Source organism: Mirounga leonina, unplaced genomic scaffold (genome assembly GCF_011800145.1).
Source record: "Mirounga leonina isolate KUSES-001 unplaced genomic scaffold, KU_Mleo_1.0 Mir_53, whole genome shotgun sequence".
NCBI classification, from domain to species: domain Eukaryota; kingdom Metazoa; phylum Chordata; class Mammalia; order Carnivora; family Phocidae; genus Mirounga; species Mirounga leonina.
Window position 1 is genome coordinate 56,336,313 of NW_023270807.1, and position 17,983 is coordinate 56,354,295.

The window sequence follows — 17,983 nt, forward strand, 5'->3', positions numbered from 1 at the left end:
TAGCTGGAGAACTTTACTTTTTATTCTTGCAGTTTTATACTAGGACGTCAACATTTAATTTAATAAGCCATTGTTCACAATTTATTAAAAAATTGAATCCTTAAATTGTACATCAATATCCTATGACTCCAAATTTTATCACTCTCCTTCAAATCTGAAGAAAATGATTACTTTAAGTTCCACAGACAGCACAGTCCCACTGACATAACATTTAGTCCGAAGTCCTACACTCGTGAGAATTAAGAATAGCCAGTATCAAACTGGCCTGAAACCTGATTGTGTTCCTGGCTCAGGATACCTGTAGTAAATTTGTAAATCCACACTAAGACACAAAAATAAACTAGGGTGTGTATGTCATATAAAAAACTTTTCACAGTAGAGTAAAAATTAACATTAAAATGTCACCAAATTTTAACCATATTATGGTGTCTTATCCAATTAGTTTTCAAAATGCCTGATTAACTGTGAATCAAATACAAATAACATCATGTAGGATTTTTTTAAAGTTTGCCCAGCATTTCAAAACGGTTATGGAATTAATATAACTTTTAAAATGTCAAAGTATGCTATACATATTGCACTTTTCTGCTAGGCTGGGCTAGTATCTTCCATGGCAAGATACTAAAACTATTGAATAAAATACATTTTTAAATCAATAGGTACTTGATTAATTTCCCTGAAATTATCAACATCATTACCAAAATCTCCCAGGATTTTGTAAGATTTGATTCCTTAAATACAGTTTTAAAGTTTAACTTAAGGAGGGAAAAAAACCCTCATATATTTGACTTTTTATGTCCCTTTTTGGTCCTTCAATGACCAAAGAGAATTTTAAACAAATTATGCTTCATGTTTCCTGGCTTAATAAAAAGCTACAATTTCTATTATCCAAATTAAGAAAAATTATACTAATCAAAAGCTATTAATTTTGAAATGTCTATGTAAGTCTGTCTGTAGGTCCCCTTAGAACCTTTCCATGCTTTTATAATCAAGATTTTAATCAATTATGTACTAGAATCAAATTATGTAAGGAAAACTTATTTTGCAAAAATAAAATCACTTCCCAATATGCTTGACAGAAACAAGCTATTCATTTTCATTTGTGTTCCATTGAAGACATAACTGAAATCTGTCCAATGGTTTATTTCCAACTGGTCCACTATGGAATTCTTCAGAATGTTTTAAGATTGGCTGTAGCTAGAGTTCTGACTTCCATTTGGACCCTGCTCTCCTTCACTGTTCAAGTGGGGAAGAAAGAGATTTTATACCAATTAAAAGACTCATTTTCAATACTCCAATAAGCCAACTAATTTTTAAAGTTAGTTACTCTGTGGTACAACTCTACAAAACAAAGGCATTCCTGATTGTAAGACAAGATGTGGAAAATTAAAATACCGAAGACTAACATTTGGTTTTATATTTTTATTCTTATGTAACTTGGTGCTCTCACACATAACAAGCATTCTGGTAGTTAGTGTCCATATACACTCAAAAAATTTAAATAAGGGTATGGGATTTCATTGTCATTACAGGTATCACTCAACATAGAGATTAGAGCTTCTGCACAAATTTCCTGTAAAATTAAATCTTACATATAAAATTTTATTCCTGCTAAATATGAAAATCAAGAAGTGTTCGTCCCAAAAAATTATTGTCCAAATGCATAATAAAATCACATGTAAATACAGCAAACTTTTATAAATCAGAAAGAAAAATGGCAATTTCCTGGAAAATGCTGAATACTTAAAATAAAAATAACTAAAACTGAAAATACCAGTAACTGTGGCAATAGGATTATTGTCTTATCTTGTCCATCATCATCTTGCAGCTTCAGGCCCTGCCACTAGTGGAGAATCACTCAGGGAATTTCTGCAAAAAATGCATCCAAAGGTAGCTGTTTGAATGACTGCCTTAAACAGCTCCTTGTATAAATCAAGTATTAATTTTTTCCAAACGGTAACATTAACTTACCAGATCTACAAATCTATCTTAATATTATATAATTTAATTATTTTTCTTGATCATTAAGATGGGTAGCATTTTTTTATTTTCCTTCTGACCTTTTTTCCTACTCTAAATGATCTGATATACAGTGCGAGCTGAGAACCACTGAACTAAATAAAAAGATCCTGTAAAAAACAACCAAAGAAAACCCTCTTAGCACAAGTGATTCACAGTTAGCAAAATTATGTTACTATGTGCCATGGATCTTTAGGTCGCTCAAAAGCCAAAATTATTTATCTTTACAATATCAGATCAATCACCTAAGTTTTTGAAAACTGCTACTGAAATTTATAAAAGAGGATAAAAGCCAGTAGTGTGGGTGTCGGGGGGGAGGTCACAGAGAGTCAAACTGACATGGGATACTACAGAATTCTTTATCCCTGAATTTCAGATGAACTAGCCTAATTCTGTTCTGTTTAAATTTATGTACAGTATATAGCCATATGTTGAGGGATACCTGTAAGAGACCTGCCATTGCATTAGGAAAAGTTAACAGATAGTCAGATTAATGTATTTTTTAAAATGAGACACTGTCAATCTACCAAGTCAAATTTTAAAATTACGTAAATCATGAAGTTTTGGAAGAAATTTCATGAAAATAATACAACACAATCTATGGAAAAATATGATAATGTATATGAAATATATAATTAAATGAAATCAATAATTAAAGTCTACAAAGTACCTGTTTGGAGGAGGTTTTGGTTTTGGCATCTTACTAAGAATAGTTGCCATCTCTTTTCTCTCATCAAAATTCTTCCACTGCTCATATAGTTTTAAAATAACCCTGATTATTTCCAAAATCTAGAAGTAAATATTTGAAAAGTTCTCAGTGGCAATACCAAGCAACATTTAGTATATAAAGAACACACATCACACACATCCTCAGAAAACAGTGTAAAGATAGAGTCTCTGTCCTTAAGTATTCAGGTTATATTAGATAATCTTGATAAACTTGAAAGCAGTATTTTTACCACATTGCTCTGTAGGCTTCTCCTTCTACCCTCTCATCTTTTAACATGTGTACTTTATCCATCCTTACCCATCTCTGCAGTTGGTTTCCTTCTATCTGCTAATATCCTAAACCAAAACAAAACAGTGAGGTACTGGGAAGAGGTCTAAATCATGAAGGAGTAAGGCCACTACACAGTACACTCCTCTAATACCAACTGTTTCAAACAATTTAATGGGAGGTGGTGCATGAAAGACATTGTTTTGTTTCTCTGTTAACTACTCTACACGAGTTAAGGTGTTCAAAACCTGGCAGCTATACATCTGTCACATTCAGTTTCCAAATCAGCCCTCCTTCTCATCTGAGTAGACCTCACATTGGATTGATTCTAATACTATAAATACTTCAGCAGAAAAGGTAAAAAAAAAAAAAAAAAAGGGCAAAAGCCTTTTGTCAGGAGACAGGCTGTGTTACAAAAGTTTATAGTAGTATTTAATGGTCTCTAGGTAGGTTTTAAAATAATCCTGGAAATTAGACGCAGCTTTGCAACTCAGCAAACCAAAAGTTTACCATTCTGTTTAAGCCTAAACCCAAAAGAGAAATATAACCTAAATAGTCAACATCAACTCTTCTCACCAAACATGTTTCTTAATATTTTTTTTTTTACCAAAAATCTTCTTAGCCTTGTGGACATCATAGGATTTTGGACTCATGTTAAGTAAACATCATATTAACTTTAAAATGTTCAAGTTTATATTCACCTAAGGGAGTTTTATTTTCTTAATACATTTTTTAAATTTTTAAATTTTTGTTTTAGAGAGAAACAGAGTGCAAGCGGGGTAAGGGCAAGAGGGAGAGAGAGAATCTTAAGCAGGCTCCACACTCAGTGCAGAGCCCAACATGGGGCTCAATCTCACAACCCTGAGATCATGACCAGAGCCAAAATCAAGAGTCAGACGCTTAATCAACTGCCTTTGGCTCAGGTCATGATCCTGGAGTCCCGGGATCGAGTCCCGCATCAGGCTCCCTGCTCAGCGGGGAGTCTGCTTCGCCTTCTGACCCTCCCCTCTCATGTGCTCTCTCTCAAATAAATAAATAAAATCTTTAAAAAAAAAAAAAAAGAATACCTTCTCCATATCCACAGAAAGCTCAGCAAACCACTGTCTGGCATCTTTCTGCTGTACAACACAGGCTACATGTAGACAAGCTGGAAAGAAAACAAGAGAAAAAGGCCCATGTTTAACTGCAAGTGTGAAATGTAGGGACTTAGAACTAAAGATAAGATTTTCACTTAAAATTTTCATGTACATTTTCCAATATTCTTTTTAAAAATTACATAGATTCATCTAACAGTTACCAATAACCATCCCATCAACTTAATATAATACAGACACAAAAATTACTAGACTATCTTAAGGTTCTAGACATCTCCTGCTCCTCACTGTATACTAAGGATGGTATTAGTTGCTTTGAGAGTCAAGGCATGTTAGGAAAAAATCCAATGAGGAAACTAGAGCAGGGAAATGATCCTCAACAGTGGCACAAAGGAGTGGTCAAAATTCACCCAGAAGTCAGTTTGACACACACACACACAGGCCAATAATATGCTAATAAATTTCAACAATTAATTATATTTTGATATTTCAATTAAAAGCAGTGTGTTGCCTCTGTTTTAAGTTTTTTAGCCCATGATGAAGTCAGGTGAACACTGGGCATCCCGGTACCGAATTCAGTGTTATAATCAAATGGAGCTTAGAAAAAAAAATAACGCACTATATACAATATAATTACAGTTGATCTCTGAACAACATTAGTCTTAGGGGCACCAACCCCCTCTGCAGTTAAAAAAATCTGTGGGTAACTTGACTCCCCCAAAACTTAACTATTAATAACCTACTTTTGACTGGAAGCCTGACTGATAAATAGTTGATTAACACAAATTTTGTGTATGTACTATATACTGTATTCTTACAATAAAGTAAGCTAGAGAAAAAATATTAAGACAAGCATAAGGAAGAGAAGATACATTTACAGTATTATAAAAAACCTGTGTATAGCTAGACCTGCACAATTCAAATCCATGTTTCTCCACTATATACACATTACACACAATATAAACTAACAAAGACAGTAAAAGAACTCAAAGACAACAATCTCCATCATAATTTTGCCTAATATAATTTCTACCAGCAGCTTGGCTACCTTGAGCCCACACCAGCTTCTTAAGAGTTATTTTCCCTGGTTTAGTTACCCAAGTGATTTTGCGAAGGATGACATTCTAGGCAAACAGTGACTCAAATGTGAACTGACATACTGGTTGACCCAAGTCAAATGAAGCTGTAAAGTAGGGTGTAGGCCCTGAAGGGACGAGAGGCGAAATAACTGAAATTATAGTAACAGGTAATTAAAGTACAGTGGAAAATGCCATAACAGGGCATACACAGAGTAAATTAGAAACAGAGAAGACATCCTAAACCTGGACTGAGGTGATGTAGGAAGTTTGGGGATGGGAAGGGTGTCACTAAAGAGGTGGTATCTAAGACAAGTCTTAAAAAAAAAGGTGAGAATGGGAGCAGAGAATGGTATGTACAGGTTAAAAGAAGTGTATTTTATCCAGAAATTGGGTGGTAAAAGAATGGGGGGAAAATCAAGAGGACAGAATCATGGAACTCAATAGGAAAAAGAAAGGGAAAAGAAACTAATAAGTGCTTAATATGTGGCAGGCATTACTGGTGTTCTATAAGATATCTCATTTAATATCTGCAACAATTGTGTATGGAGTTAGTATCCCCAACATTTTACAATTAGGGAAACAAACTCAGAAAGGTTAAATACTTTCCCCACAATTATAAAGAAATCAAAGTTTAAACCTAGGACTATCTGATTCCAAAGACTGTGTTCTAACCCATTACGCTACCTTCCACAGATAAATAAAATGGTAGCTAACTTCTCCCTCCAGCAAGGCACTGACTACAGAGGCTCCTTTACTGAACCTCTGAGCACTTAACTGGGCTCAGGGAATAAAAGGCCCAGTTATTCTATATAATTTACAAGTAATATTAGCAGGCTTAATTCTGAACTTTTCCTTCTAAACAAAAACGTTCTATTCAAACACTGGTCAAAATTATTTTAAGTGACTTAGAAAAAACAAAACACGAAAACTTAACAAAAGAAGGGGGTGAGAGGGACAATAACTCTGACTTCTGAAAGTTGCATTTCATATTATTACAAGTTCACATGCAAGGATTAGTCTATTACTTCATGATAAGAATCTAAAGCATAATAGGGTGAAATTTCTTTTGGGATGACCTAAATAAACTTATAACAATTCAACTAGTAAAGGCATACCATGCTTACATACCTAAAGCTATCATGAAAGGAGGATACAGTAGGCAAAGATCCGTTCTGTAGGTATCATTCACTATCCTCCTATTATAGAAATATAAATCATATTATTACTGAAATCAGAACTACCTTGTATGATTGTACATTTCCCCCCAGAGAGGGTCAGATTTCCCATCTTTGTAAATATTTCTTTTGTATTACTGAGGCATAAATATAAAGGTGAAAACATCAAGGGAAAAAGATGGATACATGAAAATGACAATGAATAAGCATATTTTAATAGATAAAAATATAGCTAAACAGATTTTAAAACTTAAAACCCTACAGTAAATTACAATAAGGATTTTTCCAATTTTTCAATAATTAGAAAATCAGAAGAAACCAGAAATTATACAATAAATTAATATGTATATTGAATACCAATAAAAAGTATTCTATTTGAAAGATAATCTGTTTTAATTTTTATGTAAACAGTCTGTTTTTTTGGTAAGAATCAAATTCTAATGGAAATATTAATCAAATAAAGATCCTTATCAATTTAGCATTTATAAATATAGTTAATTAAAATTCAACAAGCAAATATTTCACTCAACATACAATATCTTGGGGCACTAGTTTAATTACTTTAAAAATATTAAACTTCATATTCAGTTGTCAACCTTCCTAGCTAATAACATGTTACACTATGAATAACTTCTGTTCTAATTACCATGCAAGGGGAAGCAACATGTCTTCTTGGCCCATGTCCTGCACATACTGGAGCAAAGGTCTATAAGGATGATACACTATCAAGCAACAATCCTAGAAACAGTTTAAAAAATGTGTATGTATAAAAACAGATTTATTACAACACAAAAACTTATCATTACCCAACTGATTTGTAATTGTGTATTTCAAAATGTATTTCTCTAACTCATGCTTGCTTCCCTTTTATTCTCTTAAGCAAGCAGTATGGCAGCCCTAAACTCTACTATAATAGTGAAGGCAGTGCTCTCTCTGGAATATACCTTGGTAAATCGGTAGGCAGTCAGTCAGCATCCATTCCCTTAGAGACTCAAAGTGTCACATCTGCAACACACTGAAACCTCTTATTAGCCTATAAATCCGTAATTCCCAACTGGAGGAGCAGAATTCTGCCAAAGACATAATCTATCTTTAAATAACACCACACACATACACAAATTGTGCAAATAATTTACAGTGGCTTCATGTCCTGACTGGTTTGCTTGTAATCCTTTTATTATAGTTACTATAGAACAGAAAAATTTTCCCATCCTAAGTGGGATATACAAATTATTTTACAGGCTTCTCAGAGGATATAGGTGATGATGGTGCTACTAAGGTACTCTGATTTCACCATCATGTATCATTTGGATGGTTTTAAAATGCACCTCCCTACAGATTTCTTTAAAGAATTTCTGACTTCACTAAATTTGAAAATAAGTTTTACTCTATTAATCACAAGGAAGTAATATACTTACCATTAGTTCTAAAAGATAGAATTCACATTCTAATATCTGTTTAAAAAAAAGATTATAAATGTCAATGTGAAACAAATTAGATGAGTCTACTCAGTCTAACATAACAATTTATACATTATAGTAATGTATCACAAATTTTTACTAAAATTTTTTTGAATCAAGAAAATATATATAGTAGTTTATCAATGAACATGTGCAATAAAAATTACTTTCTTACTATTATACAACACATGTAATTATAACTTTAAAGGAATTTAATCCTTATAGAAAAGTCAGCCTCATATAAGAATTCTTACTTTTTTAATTTAAAATATCCTGTGTAAACTTCAGATTTTCTAATACACTTTCTACTCAACAAATGCAAAAATGCAATTATCTCCACTTATGTGTTACTCTTATTGTATTACAAATCAATAAAAGAAAAGAATACTGAAAATGAAACAAAAATATACAATTTATACAGGATGATGAAATCCCTCACAAGGTAGAAAAAGGACATGCCTATTAAAAATGTTAATAGAAACTCACCTTCTAAATTAATGTGAAGTTTCAAATATGGTTTTCATACTGTTCCATTACAGTAGTTCCAGCCCTAGCTATATACACTAGTATCACCTGGGAGCTTTTACAAAATACCAGTCCCTAGGCCTCAAGCCTAAAAATTCTGTTTTAGTTGGTCTGGAGAGGCCCCGATATCAGCATTAAGAAGTTCCCAAAGTGATTTAATGGGCACCCAGGGTTGATAACCATTGCTATTAAGTACTTTTTTTTTTTTTAAAGGTAGAAGCAATTTAGCTTTAATTTAGAATTAAAGTTTATATTCTTGTATTCAATGGTATTAAAAGTACCATTTATAGGAAACTATTCAGTTTATTCTAACATAAAATGGAACAAACTAGTTTATATACAGCTTTGACAAGTAGTTTTATTTTATACAATATACTTACATGGTTCATCCTATAAGGAAATTCCTTTGGAAAGGCATATGAAAATCTAGTTTTTACTGCAGAAAACAAAAAAATGACTTAAACTAAGAAAGTGAAAAAGTAAATTAAACCAAAATTTCTTTAACACAGTGTAGAATACTGGAGGAAGGGCTAAATCACTTTTAGTAAGAGCTCTTAGAGATGCTTAGGGACCCAGATTTTTTTGTTTTCAGGCAAGGGAAAGAACTAAGTGGCAGGAAGTCCTAGGCCCCATCTATATTACAATTAGAGAGCTTTAATTATATACTTAATGTATTAAAAAAGGGTTCTCCTGCTTAAAAAAATCAAGGGGTTGGGGAAAAAAAAATCACCTGGATTTTCTTCATCTCTAAAATCTTTCCAGCTCTAGAATGATATTGGTTTTATTTCTCAGTAATTTAGCTTAGAAGGAATACAAGTTGTGCATGTACTCAAATATATACGTATATATTTCTAAATATATATATGAAAATTGAAAAGATAATACAACCAAAGAATGTTAATAGTGGTCATCTGAGATTTAAGGATTTTTACTTATCTGTACTTTCTATAATAAATAGGTACCTCTTTATCAAAAGATGTATTTTAATAAAAGCATAAATTATGTGCAAAGTTCTCTAGGACTTTTTCATACCACACACAAACGCATACATACAGTTACATTCTTCCTTGTCACTAAGTACAAATGAAAAAACTGTTAACTATCAATCCGCTCTCTTCAAAATGATGAGTGTACACCTTTAAGTACTACTACTTGAGAAAATTGTATTCAAGTCATTATGATGCAGCATTTTATTAAATCAAGTGATGTTCTAGAGGATCTGCTCTGTGATTCCTTCCATTTGCATAAAGCCTAAGACCTCACGGAGATTTAATTTTTTTTTTCACTTACTCTATGTACTTTATTTTCAAAAAGTTTTATTTTGTAAACTGAGGAACCTAACAACTAATTTAGATAGATAATATCTGCCAAGATTTGAAACGTAAACCATTTAAAGTTGACATTAGGAAATTTATTTTATTTATTTTTTTAAAAGTTTTTTTTTTAAGATTTTATTTATTTATTTGACAGAGAGCGAGAGCAAGAACACAAGCAGGGGGAGTGGGAGAGGGAGAAGCAGGCTTTCCGCCGAGCAGGGAGCCCGACATGAGACTCGATCCCAGGACCCTGGGATCATGACCTGAGCCAAAGGCAGACGCTTAACGACTGAGCCACCCAGGCGCCCCAACATTAGGAAATTTATACTTAAGCTTTCCTTTTCTTTCTCCTTTATTTGAAAACATACTAATATTAAGGTTTCTGAGTTTTACAAATCCTTGTGATGTGAACAAGATGTAAAGTGTACAAGTAAAATAGGTACTTACATAATGGTAACTAATCAACAAGGTAACATTATCTCTGTACATAAAACAGATATGCACCCCTAACTCTGAGACCTTGACACCTAACTTTCTCTGAGATTTACCTGATACTGTTAACCTCTCTCCTACTCCATGATAAAATTGCTCTGCATTTTGATTTTCTATCTTCTAATCCTTTTCTAACTTGGGAGGAAAGTACTTCCCTCCTCTCTACTGCTACCTCTGTTACTTATGTATTTTTCATCTGCTCAACTGACAGTTCATACTTCTTTTTGCACCCTTAACCATTCCTCCTCCAATAAATCTGTCCCATCACTTACTAAAATGCTCAAATTTCTCTTAAAAACAAAAACACATAAAACCTCTACCAAATTATATTCCTCTGCTTTTAAAAGTAGGCTATTTTTTAGAACATTTTTAGATTTATAGAACGGAAAAGATAATAGAGTTCCCATATACTCCTTGTAATGGACTGAATGTTTGTCTCCCCCCAAATTCGTATGTTGAAGCCGCAATCCCTGTGTGATGGTATGTGGAGCCTCCTCCAAATTTAGGTAGTTAGGTTTGGGGGGGTTCATGAGGGTGGGGTCCCCAGGACAGACCAGTGTTCTTGTAAGAGGAAGAGCAACCTCTCTCTCACATGAGAGCACAATGAGGAGGAGGCTGTGTGCTTGCCAGGAAACAGATGGCCAATCATGGAACTGATCAAGGCAGACACTTTGTTTGATCCTGGACTTCCCAGCTTCCAGTACTGTGAGAAATAAATGCCTATTGTTTAAGCCACCCAGTCTATGGTATTTTGTTAGAGCAGCTGGAACAGACTAAAACAACCCCCCACCCAGTTTCGCTTGTTATTAACACCTGATATGAGTATGGTACATTGTTATAATTAATGAACCAATATAAATACATTATTATTAACTAAAGTCCATAGTTTATTCAGATCTCCTTAGTTTTTTCCTAATGTCCTTTCTCTGTTCCAGGCTCTCATCCAGACCACTTCACATTTACTTGTCATGTCTCCTTTAGATTCCACTTGGCTGTGACAGTTTTCCAGACTTTCCATGTTTTGAAGACTGACAGTTTTTAAGAGTACTGAATTTTTTTTCAAGTATTATTCTGTTGCTTGACCCTCTACTGGAATTTGTCTGATGTTTATTTAATGTTTAGACTGGGGTTGTGGGATTTTGGAAGGAAGGATGAGAGAAGCACCATTTCATCATATCACATGAAAGGTACACACTACTAGTGATTTATCACTGTTGATAATGACCTCAATCACCTGGCTGAGGTAGTGTTTGTTGGGTTTCTCTACTGTAAAATTATTTCCCCCTTCCCTTTTCATAATATACACATTAGAAGGAAATCAGTATGCACAATGAATACTTAAGTGGAAATTTATGCTTTCCCTATTTGAGGGTGTAGTTAGCTACATAAATTATATGAAATTCTTCTGTATTAGAGATTTGTCTCTTCGCCCCCATTTATTCGATAATTTATATATATATTGGTATGGACTCAGGGATTTTTTTTATACTTTGGGTATAATCCAATACTACTTTTTTGTTGTTGTTGCCGTTACACAAATTCTTTTAGCTTTGGCCATTGAGAGCTCTTTCAGTTGGGTTATGTGTCCCTTTGACATATCCCCATTAAGGTAGGTGTTTTGTTTTCTGGCTTTTTTTTTTTCTTTCAGCATTTCCTTATTTATTGGCACTATGCTCCAGGTCTGTCTTGCATATTTCCTGTCCCAGTCATTTCTCCAAGGAGGCCCAGTTCCTTATTATTGGAGAATGGTATGAGAAACAAAGATCTGGGCACTAGGAAAACTCATTGTTACTGCGATGTCATTGTTTGTAGACCCTCTTAACTGACAAAGCCTACACACACACACACACACACACACACACACACGCACACAAATTCATGTACCTATAAATATTTATGTATATTTATGGTAAGGTAAACATGAGCTCATACTGATGTGTAACTCTAATTGATCGCTACATGGATCTTTCTGGTCTCCCCTCCTTGCTTATTTGTATATTCCCATTCCAGCATTGAGAAACCTGGCTCTCAATATCTGCCATCCATTTACCATGGATGTATATATTTACTGGAACTGTTCAATTCCAGATACAAGTATAGTAGTATTGGAATTAACTTATACCCACATTAAGTATCAAATCTATCAACTAGAGTATAGTGCTTATATGCAGTTCCTTTTGGCTTTAGTCTTATAGACTGTACTTCTTCCTAAAGTTACTTAGGTCAGCACTTCCCCTCATCCCCTTCACTGAGGTTATTTCATGTATTGTAATACAGTTAGAGTCTCCTTTTCTCCACACCTACTCACTTCTTAGTTCTTTGAAACCTGGCTTCAACCCCTATCTCATAATGTCCAATGACAGAGACATTCTCTCTCAAAGATCACAAACCCAAAGGGTCTGTTTTTTTTTTTTTTTTTCCTTTGGTACTCATCTTCTAAGTAGCACATGACACTAGGCAACTCTATCTCTTGAAATTTACCAAGTCCCAAATTTCCATCATTGGCCTCACATTTCTAAGATGTTCTACTGATACATTTACACTTAGAATGTCCAAGATTAAATTTAACTCTTTTCAGAACCTACTTATTCTCCTTGTCTGGTACCACCTTCACCTTCCCAATGCCCAGGCAAAAACACCTCAAAAATCATTTTTGACTTGTCTTAAATCCTTGCTTTTCAAAAGTCCTGCTGACTCTATTATGCAAATCTAGCCTGCTTGTTCTCCTTGCTGGGAGCCAAAACATCACTTTAAGCCTTCATTAGTACTCACCTGGGTCACTTCAATAACTTCCAAATAATATTTTTCTACTTTAAACTTGTTAGCTTTTATTTCTCACAGCACCCTGTGGTGACGGCACTGACTACAATTTGCAGCTTTATATGTATTTCAGAGGGATTTTTTGGGTGGTTTTTAAATTGTGGTAAAATACACATTATATAGAATTTATCATCTTTAGCCATTTTTAAGTATGCAGTTCAGTAATATTAAGTACATTCACAATTGTGCAACCATCACCACAATCCATCTCCTGAATTTTCACCTTGCAAAACTGAAACTCCATACTCATTCAACAATTTCCCATTTTTCCCCTCCCTCCAGCCCCTAACAGCCTCTAGTCTACTTTCTATTTCTATTAATTATTCATAATATTTAATGGAATCATATAGTATTCATCTTTTTTGACTGGCCTATTTCACTTACTTTAATGTACTCAAGGTTCATCCATGGTTTTTTTTTTTTTTTTAAGATTTCATTTTTAAGTAATCTGTACATCCAGTGTGGGGATCAAACTCAGAACCTTGAGATCAAGAGTCATATGCTCTCTGACTGAGCCAGCCAGGTTCATCCATGTTGTAGCATGTGAAAAACTTGAAAATCTGTCTACCTCAACTCACATTCTCCTCCAATTCACCTTACATTATTCTGCCAGACTCACCTTCCTAACACACAATTCTAGCATTATCATCATGTTGAGAAATAAAGCCTTCAAATGTACCACCATCATCAACAGAACAAACTGCAGATTCTTCACTGAAGGCCCTCTAGGACTTTTTCCAGCTATTTCCTTCCTAACCATTCACTGAATGTAACTCATTAGTTTCTCTATTTTTGACCAAACTGTTTGATGTTCCTAGACTATCTTTCCCCTACATTTCCCAGGTTCAAAGTCTATCTTTCTTTACCAAATTCAATTTAAGCCTTTCTGGATTAATCTAACAAATAACCTTTTACCACTCAAAACATTCACTGCATTCTCTAATTCTCTTATGCAACTTATTTTTTTCTTTTGTATTATATTTGTATATGCATGTCTTATGTTCTTGTCCTTAAATTCCTTGTATTTATCTTTGTATCCACCACTGCAACCAATATGGTGTTTCCAGTGAGGACAATGCTGTTATTGATGATGATGAGTAGGCACTGAAGTTTACTGAGTATTATGGACTGAACCATGCTCTCTGCCCCTGCCCCTGCCAAATTCCAATGTCGAAGACCTAACCCCCAATGTGACTGATTTGGAGACAGGTAATTAAGAGGTACTTATGGTTAAATGTGGCCATAAGGGTGGGGCACAAATTCTATAGGACTGGTGTCCTTAAAAGAGGAAGAAACACTAAGGGTACACACCCACAGAGAAAGGACCATGTGAGGACATAGCAAAAAGGTGGCCCTCTGAAAACCAGGAAGAGAGGCCTCGGAGAAACTAATTTGTTGACACCTTAATCTTGGACTTCAGCTTCCAGACTGTAAGAAAATAATTTTGTTGTTTAAACCACTTAGTCTCTATCACTTTGTATGGCAGGCCTAGCAAACTAAGACATTGAGCAAGACACTGTTCTAAGAGTTTTACTGATATTAACTCATTTGATCCTCACAACAACCCTTCTTCATAAATATTATTAATCCTCATCTGCAAAATGAGAAACTGAGACACAGAGATTGTATTTTGCTCGATTTGCCACATAGAAGGCAAGGGAGCTGAAATTTGAAATCTAAGCTGTATAAGCCTATATAATACACTATTAACATTTATGAAATAAACAAAAATATTCTACTATAACAATTTCTTCTTCATTGGTAACTAAATACTGTTATGAATATACCTTTATGGCTCTGCATGAAAAATAAACCTTAGTAATAGGTATTTTACATTTTCTTTTCTTTTTTTTTTTTTGAGAGAGAGAGAGAGCACACACACATGTGAGCAGGGGGAGGGGCAGGAGGAGAGAAAGAGAGAATCTCAAGCAGGTTACACACTCAGCACAGAGCCCGATGCGGGGCTTAACCTCAGGACCCTGAGACCCTTGATCTCAGGACCCTGGGCTGACATCAAGAGATGGATGTTTAATTGACTCAGCCACCCAGGTGCCCCAGTATTTTACATTTTTAAAAATACACACTTTCTAAAAAATTTGGAAAACAAAAAATAACATAAGAAGAAAATAAGGCACCTAGAATCCACTACTCACATATGAGCACTGCTAACATTCTGGTGGATTTCCTTCTGGTGGATTTCCTTCCAGTTGTTTTTGAATTTTTAATAATTCAATTTTCCAGAGGGCAATCCAATACTTATCAATGTGATATATCTGCTATATTAAATTCTATGGAAAAACTGGTTACTACTCTGCTGTTCTTAGAAGAGTAAAATATGGCATGGAAAAGACTGAATTAGATTATTACACTCTTCTCAGAAAAGGGAATGACCCCAAAATATGAAAATTAGTCTGGTTCACAAACCTAAAAACACAAAAACCTTCTGCCTCTTCTGTGCAAGATCAGGTAAGTAAAAGAAAAAATTCTGCATTATCTTTCATCTTTTGTTAGGTGCTGGCTTTGTGCTTAACCTATGAAGATGGAGCATAGCATAATGTTAATACCTTGTATACAATATTTTACAATCACTAGTCTACAGTGTTATTTCCTTTAATGTCCTGATTCCAAGGCAGCTAAACCCCATCTTTTTGGAAAAAGAACTAAAGCCAAGAGATAAAGGAATTTGCTCAAGGTTATACAGCTGTTGCTCAGACAGAACTGAGGCTGACTACTATCGTCAGCATTTTTTTCCTTGCACTGTGTTTTTCAATATGGAGGCAAAATACATTATTCCTATCAAATACATACACTACAATTACTAAAGAAACAGTTTACTTTACCCACAAGAATGACACAATGGCTAGTCATTATGAAGCAAAAAAAATACAATAAAACTGGGAAATAAGTTTTTTCTTTACCCTTATTATTTAAGAGCCACTGAGTTGAAGTTTTTGGACAATAGTTACCAGTCATTTTTGGCATTAAACGTAATGTCTTGGACATAATACTCTAAGTGGTTTTTAGTATTTTGACTTTATTTTTAGCCAAATACACTAGCCATAAATGTGACCCCAGGAGATTTAATAAACCCAACCAATATTTCACAGGTCTCATAAACTGAAAAACATTAAGGTCCTATAGAGCTTTTTTAAAGAATTACATCCTTAAAGCAGGATATACTTTTTGCACTTACATACAGAAGTAGCAGCAGAAATCAATCTTGTATTTGAGACTACTCCAAATTCCTAGAGAAATAAAAGTAGATGAGATCAGGTACATAGTAACCCAATGAACCTAAGGGTATCTGGGTCTATTCAAAGCAAAGCATTTCCTATGTCCCCCCATGTTTATAGTCTGGTTTTCATCTTCTACCTACTTGAAGCATGAAGTATTTAAATCTCTAAACGTATTACTTTTCCTTAAAATGGCTGCAATAAGACAAATGTTTAAATAATTTTGTCATTTAACATCATTGAGAGATACCAAATTAGAAACCAAGCCCTAAAGCAACAGTGCCAGTTTTCTACACCCCAATTAGTTTCCAAAAAGATTTTTTAGATTCTATACTTAACTGCAATAAAAATACTAAGTATGCTTCCTATTCAACTGAACCTGGACTAATGAACAGGTATTGCATGCTATTTAGTAATAAAACAGTTGAATCTCTAAAGATAAACTTTAGTATCACCAAAAGAATTTAAAAGACCATAGAAACTATTATTCTATTTGGAAGAGGAAGACAAGAATGATAGAATGATATATTATAAAACTTCCTTTTCTTTTTCTTTTTTTTTTAAAGTAGGCTCTACCCATGCCCAGTGTGGAACCCAAGACAGGGCTTGAATTCACAACTCTGAGAGCAAGACCTGAGCTGAGATCAAGAGTCAGACACTTAACTGACTGAGCCACCCAGGTGCCCCATAAGATTTTTTATTTTTTTAAATAATTTCAGCCTTACCATAAAGCAAGCTTTTTTTTTCCTTTTTTGAGATTGAGAGAGTGCAAGAGGGGATGGGGGTAGGGGCACGGCAGAGGGAGAGGGACAGAATCTCAAGCAGACTGTGTGATGAGCAGGAAACTCAATGCAGGGCTCCATCCCTTGACTCGGACATCATGACCTGAGCCGAAATCAACAGTCGACCCTTAACTGACTGAGCCACCCAGGTGCCCCAAGACTCTTAATGTCAGTTCCCATTTCCTCTTTGAATTTAATATGCCAACATTGTAAAAATAACTAAAATTTATGAGGTGATCCACCTTACATATATTGTCTCATTTAATTTGATTAACCTCATAAGATTACTAAAACCTTCACTTCATTTTAAAACAGAAAAATCAAGAATCGGTTCCTTATTCAACAAAAGAAATAAAACAAAACCTAGTCCTAATCTATATAAATACCTTCAACCGGGGCGCCTGGGTGGCTCAGTCGTTAAGCGTCTGCCTTCGGCTCAGGTCATGATCCCAGGGTCCTGGGATCGAGCCCCGCATCGGGCTGCCTGCTGGGCGGGAAGCCTGCTTCTCCCTCTCCCACTCCCCCTGCCTGTGTTCCCTCTCTCGCTGTGTCTCTCTCTGTCAAATAAATAAGTAAAATCTTAATAAATAAATAAATAAATAAATAAATAAATAAATAAATAAATAAATAAATACCTTCAACCTATATCCTTGTTTTGGGGGATGGGGAAAGTATGTATGTGTGTATATATATTTATATTTATATTTATATTTAAACCTCAAACCATAGTAACTGAAACTAAAAAGTAAATGCCTCAGACATCTTAAAAGTCATTTCTGTATAATTCCCACACAACTGGACAAAACACAGAAAGATCTGGTCACAGTTAATGATTAAAAACAGTAACGCTATAACCAAATATAAAGGGATACATTTTTTTTTCAGGAATAATTCTTTTTTTTTTTTAAGTATCCTCTCCACCCAATGTGGGGCTTGAACTCATGACCCCGAGATCAAGAGTCATACACTCTACCAACTGGAGCCAGCCAGG

General features: G+C 34.5%; 1 protein-coding gene across 2 annotated transcripts in view; it reads right to left on the minus strand.

The window, feature by feature from the left end:
• The window catches only part of CCNC (cyclin C), a 28,913-nt gene continuing 10,930 nt past the window's right edge, over positions 1–17,983 (minus strand). The window contains exons 5-12 of one of the 2 annotated variants that reach the window (XM_034991601.1): positions 16,171–16,222; positions 8,730–8,785; positions 7,783–7,818; positions 7,011–7,102; positions 6,318–6,385; positions 4,084–4,163; positions 2,690–2,808; positions 1–1,236 (exon numbers count right to left, since the gene is read on the minus strand). In XM_034991601.1, the coding sequence (XP_034847492.1) occupies positions 1,182–1,236; positions 2,690–2,808; positions 4,084–4,163; positions 6,318–6,385; positions 7,011–7,102; positions 7,783–7,818; positions 8,730–8,785; positions 16,171–16,222 (558 nt within the window). In that variant the 3' untranslated portion in view covers positions 1–1,181. Of the gene's footprint in view, positions 1,237–1,407; positions 1,870–2,689; positions 2,809–4,083; positions 4,164–6,317; positions 6,386–7,010; positions 7,103–7,782; positions 7,819–8,729; positions 8,786–16,170; positions 16,223–17,983 lie in introns of those variants that run through there. The other variant, XM_034991602.1, reaches the window with a different exon arrangement.